At 38.7% G+C, this 13,779-nt stretch overlaps 1 protein-coding gene across 1 annotated transcript; it reads left to right on the top strand.

Moving 5' to 3' along the window:
• Positions 1–9,129: 9,129 nt before the first annotated feature.
• Positions 9,130–13,351, top strand: LOC107772090 (uncharacterized). Its single transcript, XM_016591579.2, has 10 exons — positions 9,130–9,265; positions 9,792–9,875; positions 10,015–10,129; positions 10,942–10,978; positions 11,079–11,148; positions 11,317–11,421; positions 11,625–11,775; positions 11,856–11,938; positions 12,891–12,984; positions 13,079–13,351. Exons 2-10 carry the CDS (start codon positions 9,845–9,847, stop codon positions 13,158–13,160), a joined length of 768 nt encoding a protein of 255 aa, XP_016447065.1. The 5' UTR covers positions 9,130–9,265; positions 9,792–9,844; the 3' UTR covers positions 13,161–13,351.
• Positions 13,352–13,779: the final 428 nt, after the last annotated feature.

The raw sequence follows: 13,779 nt of genomic DNA, 5'->3' as shown, positions 1-13,779 counted from the left end.
TCTAGTTGGTTCTGATTGTATTTGGGCCTGGGGTTTCATGCCTTTAGGTTCGGTCTCATGTTCTAGGCTGGGTTTTGAGTTAATTCAACCCAGGGTCAACTTGAACCATACCCGTTTGGTCTATCTGGTTAATTAACACGGGTCCAGGGGTAATGTGGGTAGTATAGGTAGGCGAATCTTATGTAACAACCTTAGGAAGCTTCCAGGAAATAGGATGGGGGCTGTGTTTGAAATTCTGATACTTTATTAGGGTTATTTGAGCAAAAATGAAAACTCTAGAAGGTTTTAAGTGCAAAACATAGTTTATTTCTGCAGCCCTAATGCCTTGCCTATAAAGGCACCTTTACTTGGCATTCAAGGGATGATTTTTGGGAGAGAAAATAGGGACTGAAATTTTCTGAAAATAAAAAGGGCTGAGTCATTTTTGAAGAAAACTCTAAAAAAACACACTAATTGCCCTGCATTTCTTTGTGAAGATCTCAAAAAATTCTACTTGGTTTTTGGTCTTTTGATCTTCATAAGTTAGTCAAAACTACTAAAAATATCAGATTCTGCATTTGGTTGAAAAATGGTTTGATTTCTGGGACTTGAAAGGCTGGTTTAAAGCTGTTTAGTGTCTGGTTTTACTGTTCCATTGCCTAAAGCAAGCTGGTTTCCTTGCTTTGTTTTCCTGATCGCTGGGCTGCTGCAGTTTATTGTTTTCTTACATCGTTTCCTTTCATTTCAAGGTAATCTTCAGTCCTATGGATATCACTTGATGTGTAACTCGAAGTATGGGTTTGAAAATGAGATAAAATTTGATGTGGCTTTTATCTGAACTTCATCTTTTCTTCTTTCAATTTCATGATTAGTTGGTAATATTTGGTGTAGAAAGATTCTGACTGATGTAGTTATCAGGTAATGGGTTGTAACTGAAGTCTACATCAATGTTGGTTAGTAAATGTTGTTCTCTTATGATTTTTGTCATCATATTCTGTCACCAATGTTGGATTTTGGCCTTGTGTGCTCATCTTTGTTTTTACCTGTGAGTTTGGTCTGTATTAGTGGAGTAAATTAGGCGTTTAGCTCTTTTGGTTTGCAGGAGTTAGAATTGTTGCAATTATCAGGTTTAGAGTTTTGTTAGCCTGAATTGTTAAGAAGTAGGAATTTGTCAATTGGGCTCTTGGCTAGATTCTGTATTCAGCATGTTAGTATAGAACATGTTATATCAAACCTCTCGTTGCTTCGCAAGATAATTTTCGATTTAAAATCATTTAGAATGAGGATTTAAGGCATGAAGATGGGTGATAGAGAAACATATGTTAATGCATGTATGCTGAATTTGAGGGAATCATATTAATCTGTATATCATTGAGTAAAGTAATTATGTATGGGAATTGTAACAACAGTTTCTAGAATGCTCAATCGAAGGGTTGCCTCAATTCTACGTGTTTGAGTATTCCCAGTAGTTAATGGTTCACTGCTGAAACCAAGTGAGTTGCTTGGGTTTTGTACTACCATTCGGAGCCCAGGGCCTCTTGAAGCCCAAATGGACTTGGTATTGCCCAGACTCGAGCTCGAGTCCCCTCTTGCTCAAATTCGAACTTGTCCCAGGCCCAATTCAGAGGGAAATCACAAATAGGGCTGTCATTTCTTGGGTTCGAGCAATTCTTTAGAATAAAGTAGGATTTTCCTTTAGTCTTCAGCGAATTATTTAGGCCCATTAGTATTTAATAGTGTTCATGTTTTAGGAATAGGTTGGGCCATGTGCTTGAAATAAGAAGTTTAAAAGGAACAAACACCCCCTTAATCACATGCCCTTTCACTTAATCATCGAATTGGGAATTATATAATCCTTGAACATTCGTAGAAAAGCCATTAAGGCCGTTAATATACAATCGTGATTGTGTACACGTTCACGTGACATAATTACTGTTCTAAAATCAATTCGAAGTATGCGTTCGTGCAACTTCGATCAAACCTTTTTCTTAATAATAAATTTGTTAGTAATACAGTTCCTTTCAATTTAATTTAGTTCTTGCAGTTCGAGGTGTGCTATCCACAATTAAATTACATATGACCCTCTTAATTTCATAATTTAGATATAACAAATAAGAAATGTTCATAGTTTGCTTTAGACATGATTTAATATATCGTTGTGGTTGTGGACACGTTCGCGTGACATGATTGCGACTTTTAAAAACAAAACCGGAGTATGCGTTCGCACAACTTTAGCCAAACTTTCCTAATAATAATAAAGCGTTATTAATTGTGGACACGTTCGCGTGACATGAGTTTTGACGCGCCAAACAAATGGGTATACGTACGCGTAACCCGTTTCAGGATAATATTCTTAATTAAAAAGCGGTAAAAGGTAAATGCACATAGGTTCTAAAATCAGTAATTAAATAATTTTAATAAGCCAAGTATAATCAGAGCAACCGTGCTAGAACTACAGAACTGGGGAATACCTAACACCTTCTCCCGGGTTAACAGAATTCCTTACCCAGATTTCTGTGTTTGCATACCTTAATTAGAGTCAATTTCCTCGATTCGGGATTTTAAACCGGTGACTTGGGACACCATAAATTATTCTAAGTGGCGACTCTGATTTAGTATAAATAATCCCGTTTCAATTGTCACTCTAAGTTGGTAAAAACTCCTTTTATGTACCCTTTTCGAGGGGTAGGAAAAAGGAGGTGTGACAATGGTCAAATAGATGGTCTACAATATGATCAGCAGGAAAAAATGGGGGTAAATTTTACACATCTGAAGTGAGGGTGAAAGGAAAAATGGACTCATAGAACAAGACAACCCTAGAAATAGATATTCTCTTGGTGGCTAGACTCATTACTTTGTAACCCTTTGTTCCAAAGGGATACCCCACAAATACATGTGAAGTCTCCCTTGGCTCAAATTTGTCCCTGATAGGTTTAGGCACAGTAGGATAGCACAAACAATCACAGCTTCTCAGGTGAGAGTAGGTAGGTTTCCTGCTATACGATAGTTCAAAAGGACATTTATTCTTTAAAGGGACTGATGGGACTCTGTTGATTATGAAGGTTGTTGTAAGGACACATTCTCCCCAGTATTTCAACGGCAATTTGAATTGGAAAAGGAGTACCCTGGCTACCTCAAGAATATATTTGTGTCTTATTTTTACCACCCTATTTTGTTAGGGATGTATAAGGACATGTTTTCTGGTGATTTATACCCTTTGATTGGAAGAAAGAAGAAGCCCTATTGTTAGTGAATTCTGGGCTATTATCAACCCTCACATACTGGATGTTGGCTTGGAACTGATTTTCTACCATCTCATGTCCGAGGATTATGTTGTAACCTATGTCACCATCTAATACTTTAAATAATATGGTCTTGGTCACCCCTTCGACATTTGTAGGTAATAGGATCTCTCCTCGGGTTGTCAAGCTTGCCAAGTTGAACCTAGCAACGAGCTTTATTGCCTAAATGATGCTTCCAGTTAACTTTGCTTGTTCCAGCACACTCCATTGAATAATGTTGGATGAGCTTCCTTAGTCAATAATAACACGCTTAATCTTGAAATCTAAGACATTGAGAGAAATTATCAAGGTATCATTATGTGGCATAAGAAGTCTGTCGCCGTCTTTCTTCGTGAAGGTGATGTCATTTTTTGTGACTTCCCATAGTCTCTTGTTGTGGGTCACTAATATCTTTATTTTCTTGGTTGCCGAGAAATTTAACGATCCGGCCGGCCATTTCATGAGTTATCGCTCCGTTTCCCCCATTTCTGCTTCTTTATGTCTTGTGCAGCTGTATTATGTGGTATGAGACACTTAGTCTCTTTTGAGTAAGCTTAAGTTGAAAAAGTCAATTGGCTGTTGACTTATGTGAAAAAGGTTTTGGATGTGAATTCTGATGGTTTGGTTAGCTTCGTTAGGTGATTTGGGACTTAGGAGCATGATCGGAATGTATTTTGGAGGTCCGTAGAGATTTAGGCTTGAATTGGCGAAATTGGAAATTTGGTATTTTCCGGTAGGCCGTGGAATTTTTATATAGAGGTCAGATTGGAATTCCGAAAGTTAGAGTAGGTCTGTTGTGTTATTTGTGACGTGTGTGCAAAATTGTAGGTAATTCGGATGAGGTTTGATAGGTTTTTGCATCGGTTGCGGAATTTAGAAGTTTGGAAATTCTTAGGCTTGAATCCGATGGTGATTTGATGTTTTGATGTTGATTTGAGTGTTCCGAAGGTTTCAACAAGTTTGAATGATATTATGGGATGTGTTGGCATATTTGGTTGAGGTCCCGAGGGACTCGGGTGAGTTTCGGGTGGTTAACGGACCAATTCTTGGTTTTGGAAGTTGGCAGATTTTCTGGTATTTTATTGCAGAGAAATCCTTCATCGCGTTCGCGAGAAGGTCTCGCATTCGCGAGGGGATGTTAAGTGATGCAAGTGAGTTATTCTTCGCGTTCGCGATGTAGATCCCGCATTCGTGAAGGTTTAAGAGAGTAAGGCTACGCGTTCGCGACCTAGGCATCGCGTTCGCGTAGAGTCAAGCTGTGAGGTCTTCGCGTTCGCGAGTGGGCCCTCACATTCGTGAAGAAGGGAATCTGAGTCTGAGTTAGTTTGTGCTTCGCGAACGCGAGGGCACTACCGCGTTCGCGAAGAAGGAAATGTCTGGGCAGAATGTTTAAAGTTCAAAAACGAGGGTTTAGTCCATATTTTCAAAAACTCATTAGAGAGCTCGGGAGAAGGCAAATTTAGAGGGGATTTTTAGAGGAGTGATTAGGGTAAGTGTTCTTCACTTGTTTTGGGTTAAATTCCATGATTATGTCTTGATTATTATCATTTAATTTGGGAATTGGGGTAAAAATTAGGGAAAATTGAAGAAAATTTGGAGAATAGATTTTTGGGATTTGGATGACCATTTGGCGTCGGATTTTGATGAATTTGATATAGGTAGACTCGTGAGCGAATGAGTTTTTCAGTTTTTATTTTTATTTTTATTGGATTCCGAGACGTGGGCCCAGGGGCCGATTTGGTCAATTTTGGGGGTTTTGAGTTAATTTGATTATTTTCGCTTGGACTTTGTTCCTTTAGCAGGTATTAATGATAATATACTGATTTTTGTTAGATTCGGGCCATTTGGAGGCCGAATCGAGAGGCAAGGGCATCACGGGCTAGAGTTTAGCTTGGCTTGAGGTAAGTAACGCTTCCAAACTTGGTTCTGAGGGTTCGAAACCCCGAACTATGTGTTCTATGATTACTATTGAGGTGACGCAAATGCCAAGTGACGGGTGTGTGGGCGTGCACCGTAAAAATTACGGCCTGGATCATTCCATGGCACCACTTAGTAACTCTTTCTTGCTGAAATCTGTGTTGTAATTATGTGCTTAAGTTAATGAACTGTAAATCATGCTAATTATCATGTTAAGGCTTCACGCCAATACTGTTGAGACCCGAGAGGTCGTTTCTTGATGTCATATCATTAGCTTCATTGATATTTTGTACTCAGCCCTATTCGTGTATATTATATCATGCCTCAGTCTTGATTATTGTTATTTGACATATCATATCATTGTTTCGGCTAGTATCATGACATTTTGAGCCCGTGTGTGTGAGACTGGAGAGTGATGACTGAGTGAGGCCGAGAGCCTGATATTGAGTGACAATATGGGATCGAGCTGCACGCCGCAGCGAGATATTGATTATGCCTTTGTTGGCTTGTTATTGCGCTTAGGCTGAAAGGATCCCCCTAGAGTCTTTACACCCCCAGTGAGCGCGGTTGATGATATTAAGGGATGGATCTTCCTTGGACATGGATCTTGTCCGAAGTATTTATACCTGGAGCTGGATCTTCTCCATAGGGATGGAATGGCCTTCCTCGGTACTAGATGACTGCGGTCAGTGATGTATATATATTCCGAGATGGATCTTTCCAGGGCCGGATAGCCATATACAGTACCGAGTGGTTGATCACTTGTGAGTGGAGGTACATGGAATATTGATCATGCTATTTGTGTGCATTGGTACATAGAGTTTTCCTAAATTTCATACTTTGTATTGTTCAGACTGTATTTATTTACTACTGAGTTTTTACTTGCACTGCAAGCATGTCTACTTTTCTGTACAGTTTAATTGTATTACCTGTTGAGGTTTGGTTCGTCACTACCTGTCAGTCCATAATTTGGACTTGTTACTTACTGAGTTGGTGTACTCACGTTACCTTCTGCACCTTGTGTGCAAATCCAAGTATCTCAGGGTACGGTAGCGGTTGTTGACTATTCCGGTCGCAGACTTCATGGAGCTAGCGAGGTAGCTGATTGTCGATTCACAGTTCCGCTTTTCTCCTTCTCTATCTTCCTATTAGTATTTTGTTGTTATTTCCAGACTGTTTTGGTCTTGTCTTATTTCAGAATTATTATAGCATTGCTCATGACTTAGTGACACCTGAGGTCGGGCTTGTATTTTTCCGCTTTGTCTAATTTTAACTTTATATCTTTATTGGATTTCAGTTGAAAAATGGTTTTGCTTAAGTTTTAACGAAATGTGGATTTAATTGTGAATGTGTCGGCTAGCCTAGTTTCACGATAGGCACCATCACGACCGGGTCGGTTTAAGGTCGTGACAAGAAGGTTACACCATTAATTTCATTTCCTCCGAAAATCATGTTGATAATCAATTGAGGGGAGTCTTCGGCTATCTTCGAAGGCTCTGCATTGCCCCGGCTATGGTCGTAATTGTTCTTGGCTTGGTTGCTCAAGAATTCCCTGAGATGGACATTCTTCAACAACGTTGCCACCTCTTCACGCAAATGTCGGCAGTCCCCAGTTTTGTGGCTATAAGTCCCATGATATTCGCACCATAAGTTAGGATCCCTCTGGCTAGGATAGGATCTGATTGGCTTCGGGAATCGTGCCTCTTTAATATTCCTCATTGCTGATACCAACTCCACGATGCTAACATTGAAATTATAGTTTGACAACCTAGGATAAGCGGAATCTCGTGCCCCTAATACCTCTTTATCTTGTAATGACCCGTTGTTCCACCATGGTCGGTTCTTCCATCGGGAGCGAACCTATCCGAGGATCAGAACCCTTTCCTGCCACATTATTCGTTTCTCTCGTATGGCAGGAAACGACCTTTAGAAGATTGCCGATCCGCATCGAAATCGCTTTTGAACTTGTCTTGGTTCTTGTCTCGTTGTCTCTTGGTTGATGCCAAGAATCCGAGCTGATCGGCTTTTATTCTTATTTTTGACTCATAATGGTTATGGACATCCGCCCACGTGGTTGCTTGGAATTCGAGTAAGCTTTCCTTTAGCTTTCGGGAGGCGTCAGAACTCCTCGGATTCAAACCCTTTGTGAATGCCTCCGTTGCCCACTCGACTGGTATAACCGGTAGCAACATCCTCGCTTTCTGGAATCCGATCACGAATTCCTGCAGTGGTTCAAACTCACTTTGCGCAATCCTAAATATGTCTGCCTTTCTAGCCTCAGCATGGGCCTTAGTGAATGAATCTGCAAGCATTTCAAAAGAGTCAATTGCATGCTCGGGTAAGAAGGAGTCCCATGTCAGGGCCCCATTTGTGAGGGTTTCACCAAACTTCTTCAGTAGAACTAATTCGATCTCATATTGAGCCAAATCGTTCCCTTTCACAACTATGGTATAAGTTGTAATATGCTCATGCGGATCCGCAATCCCGTCGTATTTTGGTATATCCGGCATCTTGAAACTTTTCAGAATTAACTCTGACGTTGCACTCGGCTTAAATGGCAATTGCGTGTATTTCTTCGAATCTGGGCCTTCAAAACTAGTGGCACGCCCGAAATCTGATCCATTCAGGGGTGAAACTCCTTCGCATTTTGATCTATCCGTTCGTTTATTTCTTTTATAAATCTCATGAGTTCAGTTTTGAAGGGGTCATTCCCGTTATCGTTATCGAATCCGCTATCGATCCCTCCGATACCGTCGAAATCGACCTCACCCCTTGGAGTGTTGTTATCAACTCTTTGAGCCGTTTGATTTGCATGAATGCCGGGAGGAACCTGTCCCCTTCCGTTTGCATTGTTGGAAGCGCTTGACAATGCTTGTTTTAACTCCGCCATTACGCTATCTTGACTTGAGATATGGTTCATGATGGCTTTCTGTTGCTCCATCAAGATTTTCACTATTTCCACGACATGTTTCTCCTCTGTGTCATCGGGAGTTGTCTCCCGCACATGCCTGGGATACTGCCCTTCGCGAACCGGGGCTGTTTCGTCCCCTTCGTTACGGGTGACGGTGATTAAATTTTCATGCTGAGGCAAATTCTTGTGTCCCTCAATGTTGTGCATGATGTTGACATCATTAGCTGTCATTTTCAATTTCTTGCTAAGGAAAAGATCAAACAAGTTAGTAATAAATGTATGGATCAAAGCAATTATGCAACTGTCTAGGTCCTACAGTGGGTGCCAAACTGTTTACCCGTAAACAGTACAATTAATTTTATTACGTGGTTTATAGATAAGCGAACTGATTTGATCCAAAAATGATAATAAAATAAGATTAAAAGTAAGACTTACCAATTTAAATTAAAGAAGATGACAAGCTTGGCTCCGAGAGCAGTGTCTCCGAGTACAGAAATGAGAGCAATGTAAAAGAGCAAATAAAATTGTTTAATTGAGAGGGAAAATGAAATACAACATATGTCTTGCCAAGAATTTCGTATCTTACAATGGATGTTGAGCCTGATATTTATAGATATACCTAGGGAAACAAGATCCTAGGATTAAGCCCTACTTGAATGATATTGAAGGAGTCATTGATGAATATGTACTGACAGACTATGAATGCAAATATTCTCTGCGACGACTACCCCTTTAATGTTAAATAATATTCTTCATTGAATGTTATCCGATGATAAATATTCCATCTGCTTCCGTTGGCTATGCTGCCTTCGGGGTTTATCCGATGTCAGCTACAGTTGTTGTTCACGGTATTAATTGTTACTTGCTATCATTCGACCATTTATTATAAACAAAATTTTCCCTATACACACTATCTTGTGATTTTGGGCATTGTGCGTACACCGATCAATTGAACAATTGAAGAAAATTCCCAATTTTGAACTTTTCAGGTACGGCCCTCCTTGTGGCCTAAGACATAAGGAACAAAAATGTAAAAAGGCAAGAGAAAAGAGGCTAAATCCAAAAAGTGAATGACCATACACCTACACTGGCTACACACAGAGAGACAGAGAGGTAGTGACATAAAAAGTAAATAAACTTTTTATTACTTTATTCAGGTCTTAAACCCCAAGTGCAGGTCAGCTTAAACCCCTCTATTTTTTTTCTCACCAACTCAAATTGTTAATTTTTCTTTTCTTGTTTCAAGATCTTTATACTTGTGGGAATTTACTTAATGGGCATATTTTGTTAATGCTTATATTCAAACTTGATTTTGGAGAAAATAGGAATATATCTTCTCTTCAAAAATATTCTTGTGTTGTTTTAGTTGATGTGCTTTTCTTTTTTGTCCATATGTGTAGAAGCATTGATTCTTTTAAGTATTGCATTTCAACAAATGAGTAGCAGTTCATTTATTCATATTGTGTTCTTTGATTTCTGCATAGATTCTTTGCTCATAAAGTTAATTGCTTTTTTGGCCCCTCTTTTTTGACATCCTTTCAGTGGGACCAAATCCAATTGTAGGTAAACTTAGACAAAGTGTAACTGGTGTAAGCTAAGTCTCATATAGGAAAGATTCATGGCTTGTATTCCATTTTCACCCTTCCTGGAATGGTGTATAAATAGAGATGTGCTTAATGTTGATTATTGGCATTGCACTGCAGGAACACCTTTCAGTGGGACCAAATCTAAAATTTGACATTTTTTGGATATAGCAATGAGCTTCAGTGGCTCTACAGCAGGTTCTGGTGGGTTTATTTTCATTTTCCAGTGCACATAGGAAATGAGAAATTTTTCTAAAATCTGATTACTATTCAAGTACTATGCTCTAGGAAAGCAGGAAGTTAGCCGAGTGATTAAAATATGTTGACGTTGCAATGCTTTTAGGTAGCAGAACAAGTCAAACATCGTTTGAATTTGGAAGGACTCATGTTGTTAGGCCCAAAGGAAAGCATGAAGCAACTATTGTTTGGCTACATGGTTTAGGTGATAAAGGTTCAAGGTACTATTTCTATTATTAGAATTAATTGCGCTCTCAAGGTGACGCCTTTGAGGACAGTAAAGCCGCCATAAAGATTGTCACAAAAATTGTTAATTGATATATGAATTAGTTTTTTAAGTTATGATTAACATCATGTTTCAGTTGTTACATAGTGTTTTTTGTGCCTGCACTATCAGGCTCTACTGTAACCTGTATTAATCATTTCTTTCGTTTACCTCTATTATGTCCAAATATAATAGTCTGAGTAAGATAGGAATACGTCATTGTCTCTTTGGATCATTTACTTGATACTTAGGGATCAGGCTGCCAGATATTGAACCAGGACCACTTGTTCACTTCCTAATTTGTCCTATAAACCAATTAAACAAAACAAAATAGAGTTAATTATTCATGATGTCAGTGACTAATTTGGTATCACTAAGACTAAGATTAGGCCCATAAACTTTCTAATTAAAGAATGTAGTCTAATTTGTCCCTTTCCATGGACCTCTTCACATAATTGGTTCTCCAGATTCTTTGTGGTCCCCGGGCTAAATGCATCACTAGTCTCCAAGTTGTTTCTTCACATTTTCATGCACAAAGTTGTCAGTTCTTATATGTTGCATATTTATATCCAACTTGTATTATCTTGCTTAATTAGCTACCAGAACTATGTTGCATAAACTCTCAAAATATGCTGCCGCACCCGTGTCGGATCCTCCAAAAACGCACTATTTTTGGAGGATACGACACGCGCCGATCGACTTTTTTGAAGAGTCCGAGCAACATAGCCAGAAACTGCTGCTAATTCTTCTCTCTTATACGCTTTGCAGCTGGTCCCAGCTTTTTGAAAGCCTTCCACTTCCTAATGTAAGGATGTGATCATATTGTTTATGCAATGTGATTTATCTAATAAGATCGAGATTTGTAGTGACTTGTTGTTATCTTACCTTTTTTAAATGGGCTGCAGGTCAAATGGATTTGCCCAACTGCTCCTACTCGTCCTGTTGCTGCCTTTGGTGGATTTCCCTGCACTGCTTGTAAGCCTTGATTACAGCGCCATTGCAGTTATCTGTTTTTCATAAGCATATATGTTCTATATTGTTGTATGCTTGCTTAGCAATGTTTTATTCACACTGTTCATTGTCTTTTGCTTATTTACGGATAAAGATAAACCACAGAGGATTTATTAACTTGAATCATTATAGGGTTTGACGTAGGAGATATTTCAGAAGATGCTCCTGATGATTTGGAAGGCTTAGATTTTTCTGCGGCACATGTTGCAAATCTCTTATCAACAGAGCCAGCTGATGGTATGTTTCTTTTCAACTCTTTTAGAACAAATAAGAAACATAAAAAATCTTATGCAAGATAAAACTGGTGCGTCAAACATCATATGTAGAAGATAATTTCATCAGCATACATTCTAGAATTTTTTAAAATCCACTCTGAGGTGATATCTGATTTGGCAGTTCATCATTGCATACCTGTACGTAACTCCTTCTTTCATCTTCAGTTAAATTATGTGTTGGAGGATTCAGTATGGGAGCTGCAGCTGCTCTTTATTCGGCCACATGCCATGCATTCAAGCAATATGGTAATGGAAGTCCTTATCCACTGAACCTGAGTGCAGTTGTTGGCCTTAGTGGCTGGCTTCCTTGTTCAAGGTAGAACTTCTTTGCTTAGACATATCTGCAGCTTTTGTTCCCGTGGAATTTGTTCCGCTTAATAGCTGTTTTTTTCCCAGGACATTAAGGAACCGAATGCAAGGAATGAATGATGCTGGAAGACGTGCAGCATCCTTGCCAATTTTGCTGTGTCATGGCACTGGTACTTTTATAGCACACTTTCAAAATATCAGTCTTAAAGTTCAGCAAACCTTCACTGTTTTAGCACATATTAACTTTTCAGAACGCAAATATATGAAGGACCTGTCAGGGTCTTTACTCATGTAAATTCCGCCATTTGTTTGTTGTCTGATCAGATTCCAATACTACGACCATAAGGAATACCAGCATTACTCTTAATGATGCCCTAAAGCGCAGACTTCTAGACATCTTAAGGTTTTTCTTAAATACAATAGTCACATAGTCGCATGTTGTATAGGGAAATGCTAATACAGGACCTCCTGTGGGATAACATCTTGATAACTTTTGGTTCACTTTTGACAAATCTCAGTGTGTGGAAAGGTTGGTTGAGAGGATATAGAAGCGACCTAAATTTGTTTAGCTATCACACTGTTTTGTCCTCATTTCACCAGGTTGTAAGCTTAGGGACAACAGTGGCTATTTCTAGAGGTTGAAGCCTGGAAGAGGCTTTTGTAGTTATTAAGACATGAATAAATTGAAGCAACTGAGAAATGGTTATAATCCAACATACTGCTAGTATCTGCAGACAAGTTTGTGGTACTATCATAATTTGTTTTCTCCTCTTTTTTTCCCGGTTTCCCCATGAATATTTTCGATAAATTACTATAGATTGACCAGTCCTTAATTCCTAGCTACTGATCTAGTTAACATGTACCGCATATTGAGAATTACACTGTCTGACTTATTTTTTCCAAAAAAAAAGCCCTGTATGAAGGCTGGGAACATTAATAGGATATATATTAAGGTCTGTGGTATTCCACATAGCTGTGATTTTTCTAATTGGTTGGCCATAGTTGTCAACAGGAAACTTGCACTCTTGCTGTTGTACGTACTATCTATGCCACAGAGTTATGCCATTGAACATGAAGTTAAAATATGAACCTTAACGGAATACACAATGGTTCTTGTTTCAGGTGATGATGTAGTGGCATATCAACATGGAGAAAAATCTGCAAGAATTTTAAGCTCATCCGGCTTTCAGAATCTGACCTTTAGGAATTATCAGGGGTACCTATACATTTCCGGCTTTGTTTTTTTTTTACCACAGTAAATTTAGATGTTCCTTAAGATTTATCTTCAAGTATTCTTTTTCCTTCAATAGGCTTGGTCACTACACAATTCCTGAAGAGACTGATGAAGTTTGTCGGTGGCTAGCTGCAAATTTGCGTCTTGGGGGGACATGAAAAATAGTTGCTGAAGCTTCGGTATACGCGATATACACGAAAAATAACACCCATAGTATATGAACAGCTAGCCTAGGGAGAGTGGTTCATGGTATACTTGCATTATTGTGCATCCTATTATTGTCTATTAGTCTGTTGTATTGGTCAAAAATAAATCAAGTGTGGCTATGCAAGTTTTTACAATTTGATTATTTTTTCTTGAGAGGGCAAAGAAATCAGTGTATTCTTGTGTAGTAAATAAAATGTAATTTCTTGAAACCCCTTCTTGTGTGGATTGATAGCCACCGGGGTGAATGAAAGAGGAATCGAATCTTTGTAGGAAGTCAAGGGTTCATCTATTGCTTTACAAGAAAACAATTGGCGAAACATTTTCTAGTTAAGAATTCAGAGAAATCTGGCCATAGATATAGTTTTAAATATTTAAAATAATATTTGGGATATTATATATTGTTGCCTGTTTTGCAATAATTGGAAATGCACACACTAAAGGGTGGGGTCATATGGTTGGCAGTATAAGAAAAAATAATTGCAGATTGAAATTTCATATAATTAATACAATTTTGGTTCTTAAGATAAAACTTCAACGTTTTGATAAAACTGCCGATTGTGATTGCATAAG

This window comes from Nicotiana tabacum, chromosome 1 (genome assembly GCF_000715075.1).
Source record: "Nicotiana tabacum cultivar K326 chromosome 1, ASM71507v2, whole genome shotgun sequence".
NCBI lineage: Eukaryota > Viridiplantae > Streptophyta > Magnoliopsida > Solanales > Solanaceae > Nicotiana > Nicotiana tabacum.
This window is presented reverse-complemented; position numbering and strand designations above follow the sequence as displayed.